This window comes from Scyliorhinus canicula, chromosome 16 (assembly GCF_902713615.1).
Source record: "Scyliorhinus canicula chromosome 16, sScyCan1.1, whole genome shotgun sequence".
Classification (NCBI taxonomy): Eukaryota; Metazoa; Chordata; class Chondrichthyes; order Carcharhiniformes; family Scyliorhinidae; genus Scyliorhinus; species Scyliorhinus canicula.
The window spans coordinates 26,609,917-26,636,876 of record NC_052161.1 but is presented as its reverse complement, the minus strand read 5'-3'; the positions used below and the strand labels follow the sequence as shown (position 1 = coordinate 26,636,876).

General features: G+C 47.2%; 1 protein-coding gene across 1 annotated transcript in view; it reads right to left on the bottom strand.

Annotated features, from left to right (window-relative positions):
• LOC119979706 (nebulin-related anchoring protein) overlaps positions 1 to 26,439 on the bottom strand; it is a 125,531-nt gene extending 99,092 nt beyond the window's left edge. The window contains 8 exon segments of the mRNA XM_038822261.1: positions 953 to 1,057; positions 17,467 to 17,571; positions 22,625 to 22,729; positions 22,885 to 22,989; positions 23,726 to 23,830; positions 25,640 to 25,724; positions 26,048 to 26,142; positions 26,263 to 26,439. Coding sequence (XP_038678189.1) covers positions 953 to 1,057; positions 17,467 to 17,571; positions 22,625 to 22,729; positions 22,885 to 22,989; positions 23,726 to 23,830; positions 25,640 to 25,724; positions 26,048 to 26,142; positions 26,263 to 26,331 — 774 coding nt within the window. The 5' untranslated portion in view covers positions 26,332 to 26,439.
• Positions 26,440 to 26,960: the final 521 nt, after the last annotated feature.

Sequence of the window (26,960 nt, the reverse complement as noted above, 5' to 3'; positions counted from 1 at the left end):
ACGGCCTCCGCCGGCCGGCACGAGTTGATGCATGCGCAGGAGCGCCAGCATGTTCTGCGGCATGCACAGAACCGCTGGCGTCTTTCCTGCGCATGCACGGGGGGTTTCTTCTCCGCGCCGGCCATCACGGAGCCTTACACAGGCCGGCGCAGAGGGAAAGAGTACCCCCATGGCACAGGCCCACCCGGAGATTGGTGGGCCCCGATCGTGGACCAGGCCACCATGGGGGCAGCACCCCCCCTCCCCCCCGGGGGCCGGATCCCCCCCGCGCCGCCCAGGAGGACTCCGCTAGCCGCCCTCCAAGCCAGGTCCCGCCGGTACGGACCTTGTCCATTTCACACCAGTGGGACTGGCCGAAAACAGGTGGCCGCTCGGCCCATCGAGGGCCGGAGAATCGCCGGGAAGGGGGGGGGGCACTTCCAACGGCCCCCGACCAGCTCGATCCCCGCCCCTACTGAAAAATGGGCGCCGGAGAATTTGGCAGGTGACGTCGGAGCGGCGGGGGGGGGGGGGGGGGGGGGGGGGGGGGGGGAATTCACGCCGCCCCTCAGCGATTCTCCAACCCGGCAGGGGGGTGGGGAATCCCGCCCAAAGTCCATGAAACCATTGTTGCAAAAATCTATCTCACTGACGTCCTTTAGGGAAGGTGACTACATGTGACTGTTGGCCCACAACGATGCAGCTGACTCTTAACTGCAAGTCACTCAGTTCACGGGCAAGTTGGGATGAGCAACTTACAAATCCCACTTACAAATAAACACAAATTAGTATTAAATATCAATTTGAAATATTCTTACTCATGATTAATGCTTCACAAATTTTGTTAACTAGGTGACTCAGAAATAGTTTTTGTTAAAACAACAGGAAGATCATTCAGAAATGCAGGTGACCAATGTATAATAGAGCAGAGAGCTGATTCAGCAGCCAAATGGCTTATTGCTATTTCACCAACCTGACTGTATTTTACTGAATTCTCTCTTGTCATGGCAACTTGAGCTCCTGCTGCCTGGCTCCATTGTCCCTTAATGTTCTTCTCATAGTCTTCATGGTATTTAAGCTGGCAGAGAAAATTAAACATAAAATTAGCAATTTTCATTGGGAGAAAAGCCAGCCTTGGAAACATACATCCATTTCTTGTTTTATGCATCATTCCTCTGACCATTGGGACAGATATTGCACTTGAAATGGGACACACGTGGAACGTTACTAGGTAAAAATGCATTGTAGAAACAGGCACTCAGACCCAAAGGGGTATTGCATTGCCTTTCAGCGAAACTGAGGCTCCCTCAGATGGATGTATAACATGGCACCATTCTAAAAATAGAGCAGTGGAGTTATCCCCACTGGATAACTAAAACATACTGCGCTGGATTTTCTGGTCTCCCAGCCGCATGTTTTGGCAGCGTGCCTTTCAGGATTCTTTACTCCCGCCGCTCGTCAATGGGATTTCCCATTGAATGCACCCCACGCCGCTGGGAACCCCATGGGCGAGGGTGCGTTGCCGCCAGAAATAGAGAACTGCAACGGTAGGAGATTTCCAGCCATTAGCTGGTCATTATCGCATTCATGTTCTGGGAGCTTGCCGTGTACAAATCGACAGCTGTGTTTACAACAGTTGAATTACAACAGTGACTACATTTCACAGGTATATCATTGGCTTTGAGATATCCTGTGATTGTGAAATTGATTAGATAAAAGCAAGTTCTGTTTTTCATTGCTCCTTTCATTCACATAAGTCCCTTCCTTGCTAAGATTTGGACCTTTACATGTGACTGTCCCAGTTACTCCATGGCTGTGTTGCCTTTTTCAGAAGATGCAATGCTACAGCCGTGTTTCTCCACAGTCCAGAAGCCCATTAACAAGCTTACAAATAGGAATGAAGTAAAATTAAATATGTATTTAAATTTGCGGAAAGCACAGTTTGATGTCCTAGATTTTTCCACAGTTAAGGAAGTTCTACATGTATTCTTTGCTGGCGTCCCCAGGTATTTTCAAAATCTAAACACTACTGCACATATGAACAATATGAATGAACATCAATAAACCTTCTTTGCGAAGCGCAACATTGCAAACTGGTCTAACTATAGACATAGAAAAATATCCACAGTGAGCTGACTTTTTGTAACTTTCCCCTACTTTCATGAGAGCTAGAATAATTTCTCCATTGTACATCCTGCGTTCATACACACCTGAACTCCGGTGGCAACCCCAGGCCCTGTTCAGGTGAGTCCCAACATCTGTATATCCAGATGTGTTTTGGACTGGTGTGAGTTGCCCCTCTGCCGTGGTGGATAATTGGGTGTGGGTGGAAGGACTACATCCACATCTGATCAGCAGGATACAAATCAATTTCACCCCAGCCTACAGCAGGTTCCCAGATCTGTCACGCTGGGCAGCACTGGAAGATCCTGGGGGAAATTCGCACCAAAGAGAAACTGATTTTCGTACTCCTGACAAATTCACATCCAAACCTCGCTCCTCTCCGTCGGCAATGCCATGAGAGAAAATTCCACCGGAATTTTAACTGTGCACATATTAGTCATCAAGAACGATACAGTGATGTAAAATATAATTTATAGTACCTAAACAAAAGTCATGACCGGGGTAATCTCAGATTGACATAAACCAGAGGAGATGGCGTTATAAAGGTCAACTGCCAAAGCCAGAGGTGCTTTCAGAAGAATATCGAAATAGCGACTAAAGATTCCTAGAATTACAGTGCGCATTCTCAGAGAGTGAGATAAACATTGCCACGTTGCTGCAGATTATGTTGGTTTCAAAGCTCTGGTTATCAGTTAGTAAGTGTCTGGAACGAGCCAATGGGCCAGTTCGTTATTGGTAATATTAACAGAAACAATGTTTTGCGTTGGTTGCAATTTATTGCATCTATGTTGAAGTTGAAGTGAAAGGTATCTATGTGTGTCCCATGAAGTGAAGCACTTTAGGATATTTTGCTGTTCATGACAAATGGCAAAGTAGTTCCTGGTGTAAAAGTGAATGACTGTGGATGCAAGAATCTGAAACAAAAACTGAAAATGCTGGGAAATCGCAACAGGTCTGAGAGCAGCTGCGGACAGAGAACGCAGCTAACGTTTCCAGTCTGCATGCCTCTCTGTCAGAGCTGAGGTTGCTGGTCACACCACGTGCCAGAATTTAATGCATGCCCAATGGGGAAACCACTTTTTAACATAAACCATTATAGAGAAACTGCTGGTCATCTGGCTGTGGTGATCCACCACTGTGTAAATATATGTATGCCTGTATTAAGAGATGCACAGCAGTGCCTGTATTACAGGTTTGTCGGTAGCCCCTGCCGGCTAGCTCCGCCCACAGGGAGCAGTATAAATATTCATGAGTTCTCTTGAGCTGCCATTCTACCAGCTGCAGTCGAAGGATAAACATCTCACGGTAATAAAGCCTCTCTTGTACCGATTCGAGTCTGTGTGCAATTGATAGCGCATCAATTTATTACCGTGAGATTTTCCGCATCATGGACATCAGAATAAAACGCGATCGCTTGCAGCTGGATCCGCAATCGCCAAACGCCAGAAAAGACTTTAACCACTGGCTGGCTTGCTTCGAGGCCTACATCACCTCAGCGGACCCTGCACCATCGGAAGCTCAGAAAATTCAACTCCTCTACTCAAGGTTGAGCTCCAGCGTGTTCCCGCTGATACAGGACGCGCTGAACTACGCTCGCGCCATGGAACCTCTCAAAGAAAATTACGTCCAGTCGACGAACACTCTTGTTTGCGAGGCATGTACTCGCCACTCGCGTCCAGCTACCAGGTGAGTCGATTGAGGACTTCTGGCAGGCCCTTATCCCCCTAGTACGGGACTGCGAGTGCCAGGCCGTCACGGCCATGGAACATTCCAATCTCCTCATGCGATATGCATTAGTGACGGGGATTGCATCGGACCCCATCCGGCAACGACTGGTGGAAAGGGCCGTGCTCGTTCTAGCGGCGACAAAGACTTTAGCGCTCTCAATGACGGTCGCTTCACGTAACATACAGTCCTACCCCGCCCGCCGCGTGGGCCACCCATCCTACCCCTCGTGGACCCCGCAACCGACCCCCCCCCCGACGGGGGCCGCTTCTGCACAATATGCCTGCGCTGCCCGCCACACCGCGCACCCTGGGGGTCCCTGCTGCTACTTCTGCGGCCAGCAGAAGCATCCCTGCCAGCGCGGCCCGGCCTGCGCCGCGACCTGTAAATCCTGTGGCAAGAAAGGCCTCTTTGCAGCGGTGTGTCAGGCCCGCGCAGTTGCCGCTATCACGCCCGACCTCTCCCCCTTTACTCAGCCAATCGCGCACTGGGTGCTGCCGTCCGCTGCCCCCGGGGCCACGTGCGACCAGTGGGCGCCGCCACCTCCTCCCCCCCAGGTCCACGTGCGGCCAGTGGGCGCCGCCATCTTCCACCGCCCTGGCAATGTGCGCGCCATGGGCGCCGCCATCTTCCCCCCTGGATCCACGTGCGGTCAGTGGAGCCGCCATTTTGCCCCGCAACGTGCGCTCCATGGTCGCCGCCATCTTGCCCTGCCCCCACAACATCCGCTGTATGGGCGCCGCTATCTTCTTCCCCGCAGGTACTTCGGAAGCCGCCATTTTGTCCTCCCTCGGGACTGGACCACGGGACCCGGGTCGCTGCCGCTCCTCGTCGGACTCTTCGGTCGATCGCCCGCTACTCGCCTCCATGACGCTCGACCAATCCCGTCCCCACGCTTCAACGACAGTGCTCATCAACGGCCACGTGACCTACTGCCTTCTTGACTCCGGGAGCACCGATAACTTCATCCATCCGGACACGGTAAGGCGCTGCTCCCTCGCGGTCCATCCCGCCAGCCAGCGGATCTCCCTGGCCTCCGGATCCTACTCTGTACTGATCCAGGGTTTCTGTCTGGTCAACCTCACCGTACAAGGCGTTGAATTCAACGGTTTCCGCCTATACGTTCTCCCCAACCTCTGTGCGTTACTTTTACTGGGCCTGGATTTCCAATGTAACCTCCAGAGCCTCACCCTCAAATTCGGCGGACCCCTACACCCACTCACCGTTTGTGGCCTCACGACCCTCAAGGTTGACCCTCCCTCCCTCTTTGCCAATCTGACTGGATTGCAAGCCAGTCGCCACCAGGAACAGACGGTACAGCACCCAGGACAAGGCCTTCATCAGGTCCGAAGTCCAGTGGCTGCTTCGGGAGGGTAATATCGAGGCCAGCAACAGTCCCTGGAGAGACCAAGTTGTGGTAGTTAAAACTGGGGAGAAACACAGGATGGTCGTGAACTACAGCCAGACCATCAACCGGTGCACGCAGCTCGACGCGTACCCCCTCCCTCGCATATCTGATATGGTCAATCAGATTGCACCCTACCGGGTCTTCTCGACGATTGACCTGAAATCCGCCTACCACCAGCTCCCCATCCATAAATCGGACCGTCCATTCACTGCCTTCGAGGCGGACGGTCGCCTCTATCAATTTCTTAGGGTTCCCTTTGGCGTCACTAACAGTGTCTCAGTATTTCAAAGAGAAATGGACCGAATGGTTGACCGGTACGGACTGCGGGCCACGTTTCCGTACTTAGACAATGTCACCATCTGCGGCCACGACCAGCAGGACCATGATGCCAACCTTGCCAAATTTCTCCACACCGCATCTCTCCTCAATCTCACTTATGACAAGGAGAAGTGCGTATTCAGCACAGACCGCTTAGCCATCCTTGGCTACGTTGTCCAAAACGGACTTCTGGGGCCCGATCCCGACCGCATGCATCCCCTCATGGAGCTCCCCCTCCCCCACTGCCCCAAGGCTCTCAAACGATGCCTGGGGTTCTTTTCGTACTACGCCCAGTGGGTCCCACAATATGCAGACAAGGCTGATAATATTGATCCAATCCACGCAATTCCCCCTCATGGCCGAGGCACAACAGGCCTTCGCCCGTATTCACTCAGACATAGCTAAGGCCGGGATGCACGCATTAGACGAGTCACTGCCCTTCCAAGTAGAGAGCGACGCTTCAGATGTCGCCCTTGCCACCACTCTAAACCAGGCAGGCAGACCCGTGGCATTTTTTTCCCGCACCCTCCATGCCTCCGAAATTCGACATTCGTCAGTTGAAAAGGAAGCCCAGGCAATCGTTGAAGCTGTGCGGCACTGGAGGCATTACCTAGCCAGCAGGAGATTCACTCTCCTCACTGACCAACGGTCGGTAGCCTTCATGTTTAACAACACACAGCGGGGCAAGATCAAAAACGACAAAATCTTGCGGTGGAGAACCGAGCTCTCCACCTATAATTATGACATCTTGTATCGCCCCGGCAGGCTCAACGAGCCCCCAGACGCCCTCTCCCGAGGTACATGTGCCAGCTCACAAGTGAACCAGCTCCGTGCCCTGCACGATAGCCTTTGCCATCCGGGGGTCACTCGGTTGTACCACCTAGTCAAAGCCTGCAATCTGCCCTACTCCGTCGAGGACGTACAGACAGTCACCAGAGCCTGCCAGGTCTGTGCGGAGTGCAAGCTGCACTTCTACCGGCCAGACCGCGTGCGCCTGGTGAAAGCGTCCCGTCCCTTTGAACGCCTCAGCGTGGATTTCAAAGGGCTCCTCCCCTCCACCGACCGCAACACCTATATCCTTAGTGTGGTCGATGAATTCTCTAGGTTCCCCTTTGCCATCCCATGTCCGGATATAACGTCTGCCACCGTCATCAAAGCCCTTGATTCCAGATTCTCTCTGTTCGGTTTCCCCGACTACATCCACAGTGACAGGGGATCTCATTCATGAGCGATGAGCTGCGTCAGTTCCTGCTCAGCAGGGGTATTGCCTCCAGCAGGACGACCAGCTACAACCCCCGGGGAAACGGGCAGGTAGAGAGGGAGAACGGGACGGTTTGGAGTGCCGTCCAGCTGGCCCTATGGTCCAGGAACCTCCCAGCCGCTCGCTGGCAGCAGGTCCTCCCTGATGCACTCCACTCCATTCGGTCACTGCTGTGCACCACTACTAACAACACACCCCATGAACATGTTTCTACCTTCTCCCGGAAGTCTACATCCAGGGTGTCGCTCCCAACTTGGCTCGCAGCTCCAGGGCCGGTCCTACTGCGTAGGCATGTCAGACTCCACAAGGCGGACCCTCTGGTGGACAGGGTGCACCTGCTCCACGCTAGCCCCCAGTATGCCTACGTGGAGTTCCCCGACGGCCACCAGGATACAGTCTCGCTCAGGGACCTGGCTCCCTCGGGTGCCGATCCCACTCACCTCCCCACCCACGCGCCACCCTCCCCTCCCCCGGCTCTCCCAACATCAGCCCCACCAGGTCCATCCCTCATTCCTCTGTCCACACTAGAGGACATGGAAGATTTTGGCACGCTCCCGGAGTCGTCCAGCCACTGGCCAGCACCAGCAGCGCCAGCAACGATGCCGTCGACGCCGACACCACCTGTACAGGTGTCGCCACCACTGCTGCGTCGCTCTCAACAAACCGTCAGACCGCCCGTCAGACTCAACCTCTGACGGGCACCGGGTTGCAAGATGGACACTTAATTATTTTTCCCTCCCCTCTGTAAATAAATCACGGATTATGTATATAGTTCCACGTCACCCCCGCCGGACTCATTCTTAACAGGGGGTGTATGTGGTGATCCACCACTGTGTAAATATGTGTGTGCCCGTATTAGGGGATGTACAGCAGTACCTGTATTACAGGTTTGTCGGTAGCCCCTGCTGGCTAGCTCCACCCACAGGGAGCAGTATAAATATTCATGAGTTCTCCTGAGCTGCCATTCTACCAGCTGCAATCGAAGGATAAACATCTCACGGTAGTAAAGCCTCTCTTATACCGATTCGAGTCTTTGTGTGCAATTGATAACGCATCACTGACCCAAAGCAACAACTGGTTGAATTGAAATATATCCTTCAATGTAAAATGAAGAACTCCAATCACTTCATTAAGCCTTCAGGCAGGATATTCCCCATAGGCTTCAGGATTCTGATGTTAGGGTCAAATGGAGTCAGTAGCTTGTCCGTGTGGGAACAGTCGGTGATTTTCCCTGAATTGGTTAATTACTGGTCAGAGGGTGGGCCAGCCATCCAACTAAGGATGGTGGGCAGATTCTCAAAACAGGAAGACCAATAGGACGCCCTCAAGAACTGGAGAAGCAGCAGGCTACTTTTCAGCCACCATTTTGAAGCACTCGGGCTCCAACCTTTTACACTATTAAATAAAAAGTAGAATCAGTACCCAGTCCACCATTGGGGAGCTCCTCCACAGTGAGACCGGCTGAAGCCAGGCAGGTGGGGAATGCCTTGTAGCCTGCTGCAGCACTGCCCTCTTGGCTACAGACAGTAAGATTCCCTTCGACAGCTGAGATGGTGGCGGCATGGTGGCACAGTGGTTGGCACTGCTGCCTCACAGCACCAGGGATCCGGGTTCATTCTGACCTCGGGAGACTGTGTGGAGTTTGCACGTGTGGAGTTTGCACGTTCCCCCTGTATCTGCGTGGGTTTCCTCCGGGTGCTCTGGTTTCCTCCCACAGTCCAAAGATGTGCATGTTGAGTGGGCTGGTGATGCTAAATTGCCCGGAGGGAAGTTTCCGGGAAAGGGTGGCGTTTGGGCCTCGGTAACGTGGTCTTTCAAAAAGGGTCGGTACAGACTTGATGGGCCAAATAGCCCCCTTCTGCACTGTGGATATTCTATGATACTATGATTATAAACCTCCAGGTGCCTTCATGGAGGTCAATTGGAAAGTTCCAGTCAGCCAATGACACCCTGATCTGTCTTATTGCTGCCTAGACACCCATCTCACCTTTGGGGAAATGGCCCAGGGAAGGATGTTGTTGAGGAATAGACATGTCGACCAGTGGTCTGAAATTTCACCCCTGCCTAACTCAGCGCCCACCACCAACTGGGCATAGAAATTTAGACCACGGTTAAATGGACGCCAAACAAAAGGAGACAATGAGAGGGATTACCATAAACTTGGCCAGGATTCTCCGTTGCTAGACCGCCCCACTGCTGCTGCTCGCAAGGACAGAGAATTTGGTGCTCAGACAAAACTGCAGCGGGAGGGGAGAATTCCCCCCCCCCCCCCCCCCCCACCTAATAAAAAGGTTCTTAAAGAAAGGCAAGGAGGTGGAGGATTAGTAGGGTCGAGGCAAATAAGTCCAAAACCTGGAGTCAGGAGGTTGGAGATACAACCACAATCGATGAGGCGATGGGAGCGAATGCATAATAGGCAAGACTAAGAGAAACAGATAGTTCAGGGTGGGATTTAGAAGTTGATGAGGTTACAAAGAAAGTGAGATGCAAAACCATCAAGCGATTAAATGTGAGGAAGATCATCTTAAACAGAAAGTATTGGGGAGCAAGGAGACAACGTAAGCCAGTTGGAACTGGGATGATAGCTTAATAGAGCTTTGAGCAAGATTGGGTTTGGCTGAAAGATGTTACTTGTTATTGTGACAGTTGGCACAATTGGAACGAGTTGAAAAGATTTGACATCTTAAAAATTAAGGTAAAATTCTTGGAAGAGAATGGATACTGTGCTAAGTGTTTATGTTTTTGTTGCTTACATTGCTTAGCACAATGCCAAGAGCACACAATTTACTGTCTGGTTGCTAAGATTCATTGGAACGTGTTAAACTAATGAATTATTGAGTAATCAAAAAACACCTGCAATAATGTTGCTAAACTGCCACTTCACTGGAGTGTGTGTTTGTGTTTTATATATGGTGGAATTTTCTAATCATTTGTCAGAGTGTTAGGCTCGGACTGAAAACCGGTACATATCTCCCCAGATGTACCACTGAGTTTTCAGACCAGGGGCTGGATTCTCCAATAATGGGGCTATGTCCCCACGCCGGCGTGAAAAGCGGCGTTCACCACGCCGGGGTCAACGCTCCCCGATAATGGGGAATGCTCCCCTTCCTAGGGGGCTAGTTCGGCGCCGGAGTGGTCCCTGCAACTCCAGGCGGCGCAGAACGGCTGGCGGAGTTTGCGCATCTGCGGAACGGCCAGCATGATTCTGTGCATGTGCGCTAGGGCCAGTGTGATTCCGTGCATGGGCGGGGGTTCCCTTATCCGCGCCGCCCCCCGGGAAATATGGCGGAGCCCTACAAGAAGCTGGGCGCGGAGGAACATAGGCTGCCCACGGAACCAGTCCCAATAGCAGGCCAGGCCATCGTGCACCCCCCCCCCCAGGGGTCGAATCTCCCCGCCCCCCCACCCCCCCTCCAGGACAGCCCCTGCAGACACACCTTCCAGGTCCCGCCGTGTGGGACCCCAGTAACCCACGTCGGCGGGACTTGGCCGAACTCGGGCCATCGGGACCTGGAGAATCGCCAAGTGGGTCTGCTTTCAACGGCCCCCGACCGGCACGGCGGGAATCCCGTGGGCGCCGGAGAACCGGCGGGGGAGAATGGGGAAGCTGTCAGCGGGCCGTGATTCTCGTGTCCCCCCCGGGGATTCTCCGATCTGACGCGGGGTCAGAGAATCCCGGCCCAGATCTTCAGCCATTTTAACAAAAATAAACTTGGGGTGGGGTTTATGCCGTCTAACAGGGTGAGACCTGATAGTGCTGGTAAAGCCGGCTCCGTGGAGATCAGGGTGGCATCATTAAAGGGCATCACGATCAGAACTGAAAATCATGCCCTTGTCCCAGAATCATCAGGATCCTCTCTCTCTTCACCACCACACCTCTGCAACACCCACACACAGTCATCAGGCTCTCTCTCCCTCTCCCACATTCATTGAGCTCTCTTTCTCTCTCTCCAACCTCCACAAACATCGGGCTCTCTCTTCCCCCCTGGGCTCTACCCACCCCCCTCCCCCAATGATCAGCGGGTTCTCTCACCCCCCACCACCACCCCGCTCCACCGTCTCCCCACGATCACCAGGCGCTCTTCCCCATTCCTCCCCGTATCAGCACAGAGCTAAAACTTCCTGGTACGCACAGATTGGCACTGCCCGGCAGGGTCCCCTCGACTGTTTCCTGTCTTTAGAAAGTTGTCACATCAGAGAGGCTTGAATATTCCATGAGAGGGGTCTTGTGGTGGGGTGGCCCATGAATAATATTAAAATTCAAAAAAATATATTTAAATGAGAAATAAATTTAAATATATTTATATCACCAGCGAGGGACATGAAAAATCAACTTTCGCGAGACTTTCCGCCTTCGTCGTCATTTACGTTTGAGACAACACAGGCAGACAATCTCCCCAATAGGACGTGTGTGAGTCTATATATTTATTTATCTCAATGGAAAGGACATGGAGAGAAACCCCTCAGCGTAGCGCACAAGAGCAAGGAGAGGGCGACATTGTAGCACAGTTGCTTCACAGCGCCAGGGTCCCAGGTTCGATTCCCGGCTTGGGTCACTGTCTGTGCGGAGTCTGCACGTTCTCCCCGAGTCTGCGTGGGTTTCCTCCGGGTGCTCCCGGTTTCCTCCCACAAGTCCTGAAAGACGTGCTTGTTAGGTGGATTGGACATTCTGAATTCTCCCTCAGTCTACCCGAACAGGCGCCGGAGTGTGGCGTCTAGGGGCTTTTCACAGTAACCTCATTGCAGTGTTAATGTAAGCCGAGCTGCGACAATAAAGATTATTAAATTAATTCGATTATAATAATTATTATTATACAGTATTATTATTTACAGTGGTTCGGCATCAACTGAGCATTGTGTCCAGTTCTGAAAGCTTTGGGAAAGATGTTCAGGCATTAGAGCGAGTGCAGTGAAGCTTTACAAGAATGGTTCCAGGCGTGAGAAACGTCAGTTATGTGGATAGATTAGAGCGTAGCCTTGGAGAAGAGATGGGCGAGAGGAGATCTGACAAGAGGTATTCAAAACCTTGAAAATTCTGGACAAAGGAGATAGGGAAAACTTGTTCCCACTGTTGGGGAAGGATCGATTCCGAGAGAGCACAGATTTAAGGTGGAATTGGATTATTTGAAAAGGACGGATTATGGGGAGAAGGCGGGAGAGTTGCACTAGTTCAATTGCCTATTCAGACAGCTGGTGTAAGCAAGATTGGCTGAATGACCTCCTTCTGTGCAATAACCATTCTGCGATTCTATGATTTAAAACACTGCGGGAGCATCCAGTTAGAAACTGAAAGAAGGAAAATTCCAATATAAATTCAGCGATGATGACCCACAGCTCATAATAGATGGCACGGAGATGCGAAAAAATGTTCCACACAGGATAGGAATGTAATCACCCAGCAACCAGAGTGTTCAGCAAGGCTTGAAGGCCATCATCCTTGGCTGTGAACATACAGTCACTGCTATCCTTTGTGTTACAACAGTAGAAGCTGGACGATTATGCTGAAAAGGCTGTTCAACGCAAAAGACAACTGCTATGGCGCGCAATGGAGATTTCTATGTCAAAACAGGATGCAATGTAGGCAAACTTTTACGTTTGAGAAATCATTTACAGCAATTGAGGTTAAAAGGTGCAACATATGATGCTAATAATAGGCAGAACCTAAATTTGTCCAGCAGCCTGCTGCCAATGTAAAACAATATGATGAAGATGTTTGAGAAGAAGTGCACTTAACCAACAGGAGTGGCCTAGAATTACTGAAGGCTGATTATCATTGTTTTCTATGCATTCGACGTGGTGTCGAGGTGAGGTCGTTGAATCTTGCGAGAGGCCTCTCGGGAGATTGGCGATGTTCGAAACGCCTCATGAGATTTAACGAAATCTTGCAAGACATCACAATCTGGATCTCACCCTCACTGGGCGTGACCCAGATCTGCATTATTAAATGATTCATTAGGCTCATTTAAAAATGCATTTGCAGGATTCCCCCAGTGCCCAGGACCTAAAGGCCATGCATGTGAGACCTTGCCAGGGTACCATTTAGTACTGGTTTCCACTAACGTGGACCAGTCATAATGGCACCTGAGGGGGGGCTCCCAGGTCATTAAAGGCACCCGAGTGGTTGGGGGCAGGGCATGATAGCACCCTAGCAGTGCCGTCCGGGCACCCTGGTAATGCCAGGTTGGCACTGCCAGACTGGTAGAAACATTGCCAGGGTGCCAGACTGGCAGTGTCAGGATGCCCAGGTGCCACATTGGTCGGGGTAGGGGGGCTGAAAATGTGGGGGCTGAAGGTGGGGGTGAGATCAGGGCACCCTTCCAAAATGGTGTCCCGATTTGCGAGGAGCCTTTCCTGCTGGGTATGCCAGCAGGAAATGACTCGAAGTGCGGCCTCAGTGCAGAGAGAGATTCCCCAAGGTCAAAAAAAAGACAGTGTCGGTGAATAGTGGGGTGTTTCTGGGTGCTGCAGCCGCTGTGAAACACCCAGCTAAACACGCCCAAAACCAGGCATGATTTTTTTCCCGGTTGAATCGCGTTGTCTGAAACAGACAGTAACAATTTATTATTACAGACCAGGATTTAGAGAAACCCAAGGTGTATCATGGAGTTCACCTAACCTACAACTTTTAATAGATTTTGGTTATGAGGAGCAGAAGGTCCCACTCTACAGGTGTGATGCAACAGAGACCTAAAGTACTTTTAAAACAAAACAATATTTATTCTATGAATCGAGTTAATATTTTATAAACACACAGTACACATCTTAGCAACTATCAATTCAAATACTCCCCCAAAAGAATACAGAACTCTATAAGTCACCCTTAATCTTTCCTACCAGCATCCATAAGACAAATACCCTCTTTAACAAAGACAACAGGGTTAAATTCTCTACTGAGAGCAGTTATCACTTTTAAATTAGCAAGTGATCTGAAGACATTCTTTTGAGGCAGAGAGATATCAAGCTTAAACCTTGTTTGGTTGGATGCAGCTCCAACTCTGAAAACGAAACTAAACAAACGCTGTAGCTGCCAGCTGAAAAACGAAAGGAAGAACAGACAGCCCAGCTTCACCCACACTTTGACATCACTACAGCTATTTGATAAACACCCATTTCTTAAAGGTACTCTCACATGACATTTTATATATACACACACACAATATGTAATTCATTTATTGCAGATCGTCGCCATTACGGAAGAAACTGAGGCAATCTGGCACTGGTGAGCAGCAAGAAAATACAATCTCCTTCAGGGAGATTATAATCGAGGTCTTTCATGCGATAGCCATACACATTGTTGATGGATGTACAAGTTGGGGAGAGAATTATGCTTGTTTGATACAATCACTGTTGCAAGCCTTCTCTGTGCAAATGTGTTTCAGCAGGTGTAAGACTGTCCCAACAAATGCGCCATCTCTTGTCTGTGTGTTAACATGCCTAACATAGAACATAGAACATAGAACACTACAGCGCAGTACGGGCCCTTCAGCCCTCGATGTTGCGACCTGTGAAACCATCTGAAGCCTATCTGACCTACACTATTCCATTTTCATCCATATGTCTATCCAGTGACCACTTAAATGCCCTTAAAGTTGGCGAATCTACTACTGTTGCAGGCAGGGTGTTCCACACCCCTACTACTCTCTGAGTAAAGAAACTGCCTCTGACATCTGTCCTATATCTATCACCCCTCAATTTAAAGCTATGTCCCCTCGTGTTGGTCATCACCATCCGAGGAAAAAGACTCTCACTGTCCAGCCTATCTAACCCTCTGACTATCTTATATGTCTCTATTAAGTCACCTCTCAGCCTTCTCCTCTCTAACGAAAACAACCTCAATTCCCTGAGCCTTTCCTCGTAAGACCTTCCCTCCATACCAGGCAACATCCTAGTAAATCTCCTCTGAACCCTTTCCAAAGCTTCCACATCCTTCCTATAATGTGGTGACCAGAACTGCACGCAGTACTCCAGGTGCGGCCGCACCAGAGTTATGTACAGCTGCAGCATGACCTTGTGGTTCCGAAACTCAATCCCCCTGCTTATAAAGGCTAGCACACCATATGCCTTCTTAACAGCCCTATTAACCTGGGTGGCAACTTTCAGGGATTTATGTACCTGGATGCCGAGATCTCTCTGTTCATCTACCAAGAATCTTGCCTTTAGCGCAGTACTCTGCATTCCTGTTACTCCTTCCAAAGTGAATCACCTCACACTTTTCCGCATTAAACTCCATCTGCCACCTCTCAGCCCAGCTCTGCAGCTTATCTATGTCCCTCTGTATCCTATAACATCCTTCAGCACTATCCACAACTCCACCGACCTTCGTGTCATCTGCAAATTTACTAACCCATCCTTCTACACCCTCTTCCAGGTCATTTATAAAAATGACAAACAGCAGTGGCCCCAAAACAGATCCTTGCGGTACACCACTAGTAACTGAACTCCAGGATGAACATTTGCCATCAACCACCACCCTCTGTCTTCTTTCAGCTAGCCAATTACTGATCCAAACCGCTAAATCACCTTCAATTCCATACTTCCTTATTTTCTGCAATAGCCTACTGTGGGGAACCTTATCAAACGCCTTACTGAAATCCATATACACCACATCAACAGCTTTACCCTGATCCACCTGTTTGGTCACCTTCTCAAAAAACTCAATAAGGTTTGTGAGGCATGACCTACCCTTCACAAAACCGTGTTGACTATCGCTAATCAACTTGTTCTTTTCAAGATGATTATAAACCCTATCTCTTATAACCTTTTCCAACATTTTACCCACAATCGAAGTAAGGCTCACAGGTCTATAATTACCAGGGTTGTCTTTACTCCCCTTCTTGAACAAGGGGACAACATTTGCTATCCTCCAGTCTTCCGGCACTATTCCTGTCGACAAGACGACATAAAGATCAAGGACAAAGGCTCTGCAATCTCCTCCCTGGCTTCCCAGAATCCTAAGATAAATCCCATCTGGCCCAGGGGACTTATCTATTTTGACATTTTCCAAAATTGCTAACACCTCCTCCTTTTGAATCTCAATTCCATCTAGCCTGGTCGACTGAACCTGAGTGTTCTCCTCGACAACATTGTCTTTCTCCAGTGTAAACACTGACGAAAAATATCCATTTAATGCTTCCCCTATCTCCTCTGATTCCACACACAACTTTCCACTACTATCCTTGATTGGCCCTAATCTTACTCTAGTCATTCTTTTGTTCCTGATATACCTATAGAAAGCCTTAGGGTTTTCCTTGATCCTATCCGCCAACGACTTTTCGTGTCCTCTCCTCGCTCTTCTTAACTCTCCCTTTAGGTCCTTCCTGGCTAACTTGTAACTCTCAAGTGCCCTAACTGAGCCTTCATGTCTCATCCTAACATAAGCCTTCTTCTTCCTCTTGACAAGTGCTTCAACTTCCTTAGTAAACCACGGTTCCCTTGCTCGACAACTTCCTCCCTGCCTGACAGGTACATACTTATCAAGGACACGCAGTAGCTGTTCCTTGAAAAAGCTCCACATTTCGATTGTACCCATCCCCTGCAGTTTCCTTCCCCATCCTATACATCCTAAATCTTGCCGAATAGCATCATAATTGCCTTTCCCCCAGTTATAATTCTTGCCTTGTGGTATATACCTATCCCTGCCCATTGCTAAAGTAAACATAACCGAGTTGTGATCACTATCACCAAAGTGCTCACCTACATCTAAATCTAACACCTGGCCGGGTTCATTACCCAGTACCAAATCCAATGTGGCCTCGCCCCTAACGTTGTGTGCTTATCACTGCCTGATGTTGCAGGTATGCCAGATCCTTCGGAGCAGCAACCCCAGGCCATTTCACTAAGGATTCTCACCACAGCATTCCACATTAATTAAAACAGTTATTACTGGAGGGTTTTAATAAAATTTAGGAAGAATACGGATTGAATCATTTCATGCAGCTATTCCTCACACGTAATCAGGACTGTCTGATACTGCAGCATTTAACAGGCCCAACCACATTATACTGTGTTTGTAAAAGTAGGTCAGAAGCTAGATTTTTGGGGACAAATAACTCATCTCTTGACCCCCCCCCCCCCCCCCCCCCCACCCCCAAAGCCTCTGCATTTGCCTGGGTGAATGCAGCTCCAACAATACAAGATGTCCAACACCCTCCAGGACAAATCAGCCCGCTTGATCAGCACCTCAGCCACCATGTTGAACATTCACTTTCTCTACCATCACCATACTATCTCCAAGATGCGTTGCAGCAAACCGCCAAGGTTTTTTCGAAAGGTCTTCCAAAAACAGCACCCTCGAGAAGGACAAGGGCAGAGGCACTTGGAAACACCGCCACTTCCAAGTTCCCCAACATGTCACGCACCATGTCATTCGGAAATATTTCCCTCTTTCTTCATTATAGCTAGGTCAAAATTCTGGAAGCCCTTCCCACACAGCACTGGGGGAATACCTACAACACACAAACTGCTGAAGTCCAAATAGACTGCTCTCCACCACCTACTCAAGGACAATTAGGGATGGGAAATAAATGTTAGCCTTGTCAATGATGTGCACATCCTGTGAATGATAAGGAAATTTGGCAAGTAGAAATTTTTTTTTAAAACTCCATTCTCTTAAAATGATCTGTCCGACAACATCATTATGAAATGTACTTACATCACTGGCCAGTATTCCTCCTGCTTTGGCATGTAGTAACTGCGGAGTGTCCACCACGGAATTGTACTGAGAAATGAACTCTCCATGTCCACGTTTATACTCCACCTTCATTCATTTAGAAATACAAAAAAGGTGTTGTTGTGAGAGGTTTTAAACAACTGAAAATATTTATTCATCAAGCTTGAAACCCAAAGCTTTTTAGTCGCTGCTTAGGCTTATTGCAGGTGAACTGAGCTGCCTTCTAATCGTCATCGAATAGCCAACTCCTTGGCAATCCTGAGTTCTCGTCAAGTGAGTCTGTTTGACATGAACCCGTCCCAGGCTTCGGAAGTCAGAGAAGCAGAATCCATAATGTTTGCACAAGCTGATTTGGGGAGCCAAGTTTAACACTGAGGCAGATGGTAAGATTGTCAGTCTGACACAGGCTCAGAAATGAAGTAGTACCAAAATATCTACTAATACGTAAGCCATACATCCAGGAACGTTACAGCTACTGTAGCTATGTCTCAACATCCTCTATCAATTAGAAGCATTTTCAGAAAATGCCCGTAATGAAGCTTTACTTTCCCTCCAAGTAGAACTCTACAATTTTCACTGTTTTTACTGTTGGGGAAGGAAGGTTGGCTGTCAGCTGACACACTTGGGGAAGAACTTGTCCTGCAGCCATGACACACTGCTGGAATATTCCCACAGTGGGACTTCCATTGCTCAGTGGACAGGAAGACCCACCTTCAGCAGTGCCAGAACTCAGTAATGGGTGCAGGAGGAGCTGGAAGAAGTGCGATGGCTGCCAGAGACAGGAGCATCCCCAGCTTTTGGAGCGGGCAGGGATCCAAGAGCCCAGGAAAGGAGAGAGGGGGAGGAGAGCCAGGTTTTAAAAGGGCAAGCTGCGTGAAATTTGGGTCATATCTTTGGGTGGGGGGTGCCCCAGGGCACTCCTCGAATAATGTATCCCCCTTCCCTCATGACTTCTTTCAACTTGGCACGATAGCACAGTGGTTAGTACTGTTGCTTCACAGCTCCAGGGTCCCAGGTTCGATTCCCAGCTTGATTCATTGTCTGTGCGGAGTCTGCACATTTCCTCCGGGTGCTCCGGTTACCTCCCACAGTCCAAAGATGCGCAGGTTAGGTGGATTGACCATGATAAATTGCCTTTCATGTCCAAAGACAGGTTAGGTGTGGTTACTGGGTAATGGGGATAGGGTGGAGGTGTGGGCTTAAGTAGGGTGCTCTTTCCGAGGGCCGGTGCAGACTCGATGGGGCAAATGGCCTCCTTATGCACTGTAAATTCTATGATTATTCTACGATTGGCCTCAAAAATGGACTGCCCTCTCCTGCCCACACCAACCATGTTATGGCATGGTCAGCATAACATCCTGTTAAATTAGGTTACTGGTAAGAGACCCAATTGTCCTTTAAATTATTTACATATGGCAGGCAAACTGTTGATTTTGAGCCTGCCCACCTATCAGATACTGGGGGACAGCTCAGGGGGTGGGTTGGAAGGCACCGCACCCTTCAGTCTTTGACCTGCACCCGCCAAAAACACACCCAGCGGGGGCTGTAAAATCCAACCCAATATCTGGTGCAGGTCAGTTCCTGAAGTATATCATAACCTGATAGGAAATCACTGACTGCCATTTCCATGCCAGTCCGATTTATTTTTGTGCTCCCAGCAAGCGTCATAATTAAAATCATGAAATTATTTTTGTTTAGTTGTGACCAATATGAATGGTGGCGAATCACAGAGGATGTCTCAGCTTGCAGCGTGTAGGCCTCAGCTTTCAGCTAACTAATTTCCTGGTAAATCCAATGAGCCTTTATCGCCTCCTCAAATCTCAAATGCAGAACTGTCTTAAAACAGCTTGGGAAATGGAATGTTTTAACATTGTATACCTTTTCAAAGTTTTCATTTCAAAATCCAAGCAATTATAAGCTGCATCTTACAACATGCATGGGATAACTCACCAACTAAATATTGGCTGAACCCATAAACTGCAGTCGTCAAGTATGTAACTTTAACACAAGTAACCTTTTTTTAATGTACAGTATTACAATTAAAAGGACAGAAAATGTAACAGACTATGTAATACCCTGTTCCCAAAACCCCTTCCTAACTACCACCCCTTCTCTACACACACGCACAGACAAACAACAGAGGGAAAAGGGGTGGTGGAATGGTAAAGATAATATTAATAAAATAAAAAGATAAAGATCTTTGATGCACTGGGATGATTTACGGTTAGTGTCTCTCCTAAATTCAGCTTTCGTTTTGATACCTCTTTCTTCTAGACTTGAGATTGTTTTCTCTGGCAAAGTTGTCTATCTTCTCTGCAGACTCAGCATCATTTCAGGTTCACAGCAAAGGATGTACTGGGAACTCACTGCTTTCAGAACAATTGAGCAGCTATTTCACTTCAGTAAGGAGGAGAGAGAGAGGGCATTCCTTTCACTTCCAAGGTCTAAACACTTCTGCCCAGTTCTCTCAGGAGGCATCATGCAGGAACCAATCACTGACTGTTGTTAGGCTGACCAACCCACCGGTTGCCAGTTAACCAATCGAACTGGCATCCTCCAAATCCGGATCCTCAGATTCATCCGGTGCTGAGGAGTCTGGCCTCTTCGCTCCAAGAACAAAACCTGGGAACACAATGTCCTGACAAGTAGGCTGTTTCAATCGAGTCTTCTGCTTAAAGGCGCATCCTGATTATGGGTCCATGGACCAGAAATAATAAAAGAAAAGAAATGGGAACAAAGGAAATAAACAGAAGAACTTTTACACCAGTCACCCAGGTAAGTCACTTCATTGGCCTGAAATGTACAATTCTTCTTGAGGCGAACTCCAGCTTCTTGAAATCTTCTTAGCATCTCTTCCAAGTTAGCTGGGTGCTCGGCTTCCATCAATCCCAATATCGATACATCATCCAGCTATACTATCACATGTGGAAATCCTTGCAACAAACTTTCCATCGTTCTCTGGAATATGGCACAAACTGACGACATGCCGAAAGGCAGGGACATATACTGAAACAAACTCCTGTGTGTGTTAATTATAACATAACTTCGTGAAACATCATCCAACTCAAGCTGCTGACAAGCGTGGCTCATGTCTAACTTTGTATAAGATTGGCCTATGGTCAGCTTTTCATACAAAACTTCAATCTGGAATAGGGTACTTGTCAAGCTTAGCAGCCTGATTCATTGTCAATTTGTTGTCCCCACAAATGCAGATGGTCTGGTCTGGCTTTATCACAGGAACTATGGGGGCTGCCCATTCTGCAAACTACCAGTTCTTCTAACCTTTCCAATTCTGCCGCCACCTGCTCTACCAAGGCATAGGGTATGGGTCTGGCCCTGACAAACCATGGGGCTGCCATTGGGTCTACATGGATCTATGCCTGCAGGTGCTAAATTTTCCCGAGCTCATTGCAAAATCATTCTTCATACTTCTTTATTAATTCTAACAGGCCTCCTTTTATTTGAAAAAATTCTATTCAATTTAGTGTAATTTCTTCAAGCCAGTTGCGGCCCAGTCAACTTGGTCCTCGGCCTGACACAGCTATCAGTGGGCGTTGGGCAGATTGCTGCTGATATCTCACTGGTATGGTGGTAGTACCCATGATCTTGATGGCCACCAATTTTGCTGAGGTCTTCCTTAAACCCAAAGGCCGAACCCCTTCTCGCAAGTACCTGTACCTGTGTACCCCTATTATGGTAGTGGATGCTCCCATGTCTACTTCCATCTTTATAGGTTTGCCACTAACTAAAAGCACCACTGTGATGGGGAGGGCTACCTTGCCCACTTTCACATTGTTCAGTGAATGAACACTCAACCATTTGTTGGCAAATCTTCTACACTGCGTACGGTGATTTGCTACTGCCTTTAGCACTGAGCAGTCTTGGCTTGCTCTTATACCGGAGCCTCAAGTGCACCTTCCTGTGACATGAATAGCATTTTGCTTCCTTAAATCTGCAAGATTCTGGGGAGTGATTACCCCCTCACCGGTAACAAACTGCTTCATTTCTTGGTATTGGAGGTGGGGTGAAGAGGGGTTTGAAATGGGAGATTAAAAGGGAAGGGCCTGAAAAGGGGGGCACTCAGTGACCTCATAGCAAGGTGGCCTCACGTGGAGAGGGGGGAGAGTAATGGCCATGCCTGTGGCAGATGGCATTGCCAATGAGTGGGGGGACCCTCAAGCTCAAAGAGATCAGGGAACTCTTTCAAAATGGTGCCCCGATCTCTTAGGTGCAGCCAACGAGTTCAGCTCCCCACTGAGGAAAAATATTCTAAGTGTGGGCTCGACTAGGGAGAAAGTCCCCAAGGCCCCAAAAACTGATTTAGTGTAGGTGAATACCGGTGTGGATCTCACCCAAAAGGTTGGCAGGAAACAGCCCCGTAAGACTCGCCCAAAATAACACTCAGAACTTTATTCGTTGAATCGAGCCCACTATCTTATAGAGTCTTCCAGCTTCATAGCTACCAATCAATGTGTGGAATCGATCTGAGGCAAAATCCCCCAGTTGCTAGGTGAACGCCCATCCTGGTTCCCTCTGGGTCATATGACCCAATCAGCCAATTGCCCCTTAAAGGTGCCAGACACCACAGTGCAGAAAACTATGATGTGAGTGGAACCCCATAATCACCTTTGAACTCTTATGTCATTATAAATTAACCCAAGTAAAATCAATACTTCAATTGAAATTTACATGTCTCCAACAATATTTCAAATAGTTAACAAAATAAAATAATTGATCTCTATTATTCTTGAAGGCCAAGCTGCCTTTAAAGATTCTTTGCCTTTTCATTCCTTTATCTTGATTTTGCTTATTATGAATATCCTGTTTGAGTTGTAATGGTAAGTCAAATGCTTCCCGGCCTTTCCTAATGTCATTTGGATGGATTTCTTGGAGATGTTTGCGATCAGCCTGGAGATTAAAAACTCTCAATTTCCCCTCCCTCAGTGTGTGGAAATGCCTGGCATCTATTAACTGTCTCCCGCGAAAATACTGGTCAGATCAGTAGCTTTCTTGGATCACTTTCTCAAATGCCTGTTGCACGTTACAGCCATACATAATACTATTGTCAACTACTTATTAATTAAACAATCAAACCATTTACCATTGAAAAAGTAAGCTAACTTAGTTTCCATTCACTTACATCGCTGATAGCTTTTTGAGCCTGGGCAACTCGTACAAGTTCAGGATTTGTAACACAGGCAGAATACCAACTCTTGTCTTCTTCATACGCAGCCTTGTAAGCATTCTGTAATGTCAAAAATTAGAGTTCCATTGAATAAAGTACAGGAGGTATTATATAATCCCTTGAAACACTGCCATAACTAATGCATGATCTTGAAACAGGTAAAATAAAATAAACTATAGAGTTAAAGAAAACAAGTGAAAGTGGTTGCATGCTACCTTGCTGACAAGTTCCATATTTTTCTGTGCTTGAAGAATAGAGTGCATATCTGGTGGTAGGTGATATGATTCCTTTGTTTCATCCCATGCTTTAGTATACTGCACCTGTAAACCAGAGGGTTTGAGCTCAATGACAGAACTTATTTGTATTTATTTACATTTAAAAGGACAATCGCGGAGAGGTCAGAAGGGAAACTTCCTTAAACGGAACAAGCACCAGAAAATTACAGGGGTAACAATCAATTTTGCCTTTCATGCTACAGAGAGGCCGGATAATCTCAGATAAACCATAATTTTTTTTTTATAAAACTTGTCATTAAAAATGCTGTATGTAGATTTACTGTGATCACATGTTAGCAGCCCGCTCTATATTTCTCCTAATGTTTACTTCCACTGACTCCAGGAGGCCTGGAAATCCATTGAAACATACCTTCCCATAGCTCTGTCATTGACTCTGCAAAGGTTTGTTGAGTAATTTTGGAGGGCCCTCAATTTCGGAGCTTTCATCATATCACAGCCACTGAACAAAGAGGGCCTCATATCCACCCTCCCTGATCCCATCCGGGCATATGCCAGTTTCCAGAAAAGACTTGTCATGTGGGAGCTCCAAGCCTTGGCCCCCTACCATACTCAACGTCTTATGCCCATAGTTTGTAAAGAATGGGTAAAGACTCCACCCCGCAAAGCCATCATAGAAACTATTTGATGACAGTTGTCATGGCTTCCCACCAAGGTTATGGCGGAAGTGAGATTTCCCATGGATCCTCGGGGCCATATTGTAATCCAGCATTAATGTTGTCGCGCATGGCATTTTATGACACAAGTCCTTGAGGCTGCTTACCTTACTCGCGAGTCGCCCAACCGTACAGGCATGTTCCAGTTGCTTCGACTTTATATCCCAGTGAAAAACTGATTTGAATTTTTCGGCTTCTTCACGGTACTTAATCTAAGTGCAAAATTTCAGTGGACATTTTATAACGTTGAATTTTTAGAACGCACTGCATTACTTGGAGGGATCAACTCATCAGTAATGACATGAATGTCTCACTCACTATATAACTTTCCCATCGTTTTCCCCATCTTTTTTACTGAATATTTATAAATAATTGTTGCATTTTTCTTTGCCGGCAGCTCAAATTTGGATACTTTCACATAGTGATATAATTTTCCCATTGCTCTCTGACTTCCCATAGATTATTTGTTGTATTTCCCTTCTCAAATGATACTGGTACCAAACCGGGTGAGGGAAGATGAACTGGCTTCACAGAAAAACGGAGTCATTAGAGTCGGCATCATTTTGCCCACTTTAGCATCACAGTGAGTATATCATCGTATCTCAGGAAATCCAGATATGAACGTTCTTGAGTAAACAGATTAAATAGAGAATGGGTTAAACAGTGCCACTAAAGAATTGTTATCAGTAGTTATGTACTGACTTTAAAGTTTTGACTTTAAAGTTAATTCATCAGCTAATAAAAATGAAGTGTCAGAACTTCCTCTCCAATAAAACGGATCTCATGCTCATAGTATCCAACACTGCACACAATCACTTGTTTTTAATGAATAAAAAGTTGCAAGATAGTACTCAGAAATTATTATTTTTCAATACGCTGTAAGAACATCATTTTCTCAGTTTACATTTTTAATATCCACAGTTCATTCTGTAATCACAGCATATCCTGTTCCCCCTCCAGATAGCATCCTTGTTGTCCAAGGGTTGCCAATTATGGCCCATCATGCGCTGACACCACGGGTTAAGAAATAGCACAGCTTTGTCAGGATTGAATTCACACCGTTGATATTATTCCACACCACACGTGGGTCACCCAGACAACTAAGCTAACCAATCTCCAAATAATCAGTTACTGGTATCAATCAGAATGCACGGTAGATAGAATAACGTGTTTGAATTCTTGTGGGGGTTTTTTTTAAGTTGTCACAAATGAAACCTGGGTTTCTGGATCACTAAAAACACTAAAGACTTATATCTGTTAAAGTCCCATACAAACTGAAACAAAATCGTTCATGCTGATGAAGTACAAATTATACCAAGGAAAATTGAAAATTTTAAATTCAGCAACACAGAAGTAAAACGCAGTTTTATGTTAGGATTTAAGAACAAATGTACTTGATAAACATCAGGCTAATGTACAGAGAATAACAATCATTGACTTGAAGATGTCATTTTAATACTAAAACACCCATTTTATATAGGTCTGTTTATATATGGTAGCTGGCTGAACTAATTAAGACAATGTTTTTTTTCTTATTACCCAACTTTCATACCCTAAGAATAGCTTAATCTGGGTCAGTTTAATATGAAATATCATGCACATTTTGTTTATTTACAATTTGTGATTGAAGGCAACAGGGAATATGGCGATGGGGGGGGGGGGGGGGGGGGGGGGGGTGAGAGATAGACGGCTAGCAGTGCTCAAGACTACAATTTAACCTCTACATGAAGTCGAAGCACAAGCAGTGCGGTGTCACATCGCAGTGCCGTCCAGAAATAGATGTGGCTGTAACACAGAATCCATTCCAATGTTTGGTTGTCACCAAAACTAAGCAGGTTTACTGCGAAGCTTGTCACAAACATGGGCATTAATTATGGTCAAACGGCTGCTTTATTGCACGAGTTGAAATAGTCAAGGACTACTGTAAATAAAGTACAACTGATCGAGCGACTAACTCTCCAGTGATCTTTGAAGATGTAACTTATGTATACAATGTCCATTTATAGAGCTCGTTTACCCACCTCACTGGACTGGCTTTGTTTCTTCACGTTCAGATTCAGGGGTGTATCGAGTATACTGGTGAATTTGTTAACTTTGGGGTTGTGCCTGCGAATTAAAATAAAACATTGCCACCAATTTGCACCAAGATAATCGATCAGATAGTCTCTCAATCCCACCCGGGTTATACGCAAAATTCTTCAATCTCTCTTCACTACAAATAATTTCAATGGTATAAATCTGTGGATCTAAAATTGGAAAGCCAATGGTACTTCTAGTGCACACAGCAAAACAGAATTGATATCCAATAACATAACGTGTTTAATTGCCAGATTTGTCTCGATTTAAGGTGTATTAATATCAATCGAGATGTAAAAGCCCTTTAATGGGAATAGTCCAACAAAGTTGTTATTAATGTTTAAACGACTTACGCATGGCAAAAAGGTTTCTTCTGGTGACTGATAAAGTTGTTGACAGTTAAGATCATTTTGCAGACCTCACAGTGGAAACACGATTTGTGCCATGTCTATGGATAGCAAAACAAACACATTATTAGCTGTTTAATTATTAAATTGATTGTTACATCGTCAGTCCAAAAAATTAGTTTAAAGATCTGGCATTTCAATAAAGTGTCTGCGTTACTAACCTGGTCAATGCAAACTACTTTCTCAGCGGGATATACGCCAAATCCACAACGAGCACACGGTATATTCATTTTTAGTTTTGTGTGTGTTAAAAAATAGATTGTCTTTTTTTATTTAAATGTTTCCTGGGCTGTAACTCCTCGTTCCTCCCTAGCCTGGCTACTACCCTCTCCTGGACTAGAACCTGCCACAAGCAGTCAGCCGCTTCATTTCACAGCTTCAGGCAAAGCTCCGCCCTCCGCTGCCTACCATTGGTTCAAGCCGCTGGGAGCTGAGCTCGACTAGGGGTGTGGTTAACCGAGCTGTCACTCACAGTGCTGCCTGCTCTGCCAATTGCACCAAGTTTAACTTTGGAGGGTGACTGACTGGTGCCTCACGAAATGTCTCCATGTCCCAAAATAGGAGGCAGCAGTATCCTGCTAAATACATCCTGATGTCAGCCATGAGGTAAAGGGGAGCTGACAACATCACATCAAGTTTGTACATAAGAGCTTCATTTCTGAAGCACAAGTTCAACTTGTGTGGGATTTTAATGTCACAAAATATTTTTTTCTCATTGCTTGGTGACTCAAAACTGCTGTTGTTTGTTCTTATAATAAAATGAGTATGTATAGGGCGGCACGTTGGCTGGCACTGCTGCCTCACAGAGCCAGGTACCCGGGTTCAATTCCGGCCTTGGCTGACGATCTGTGTGGAGTTT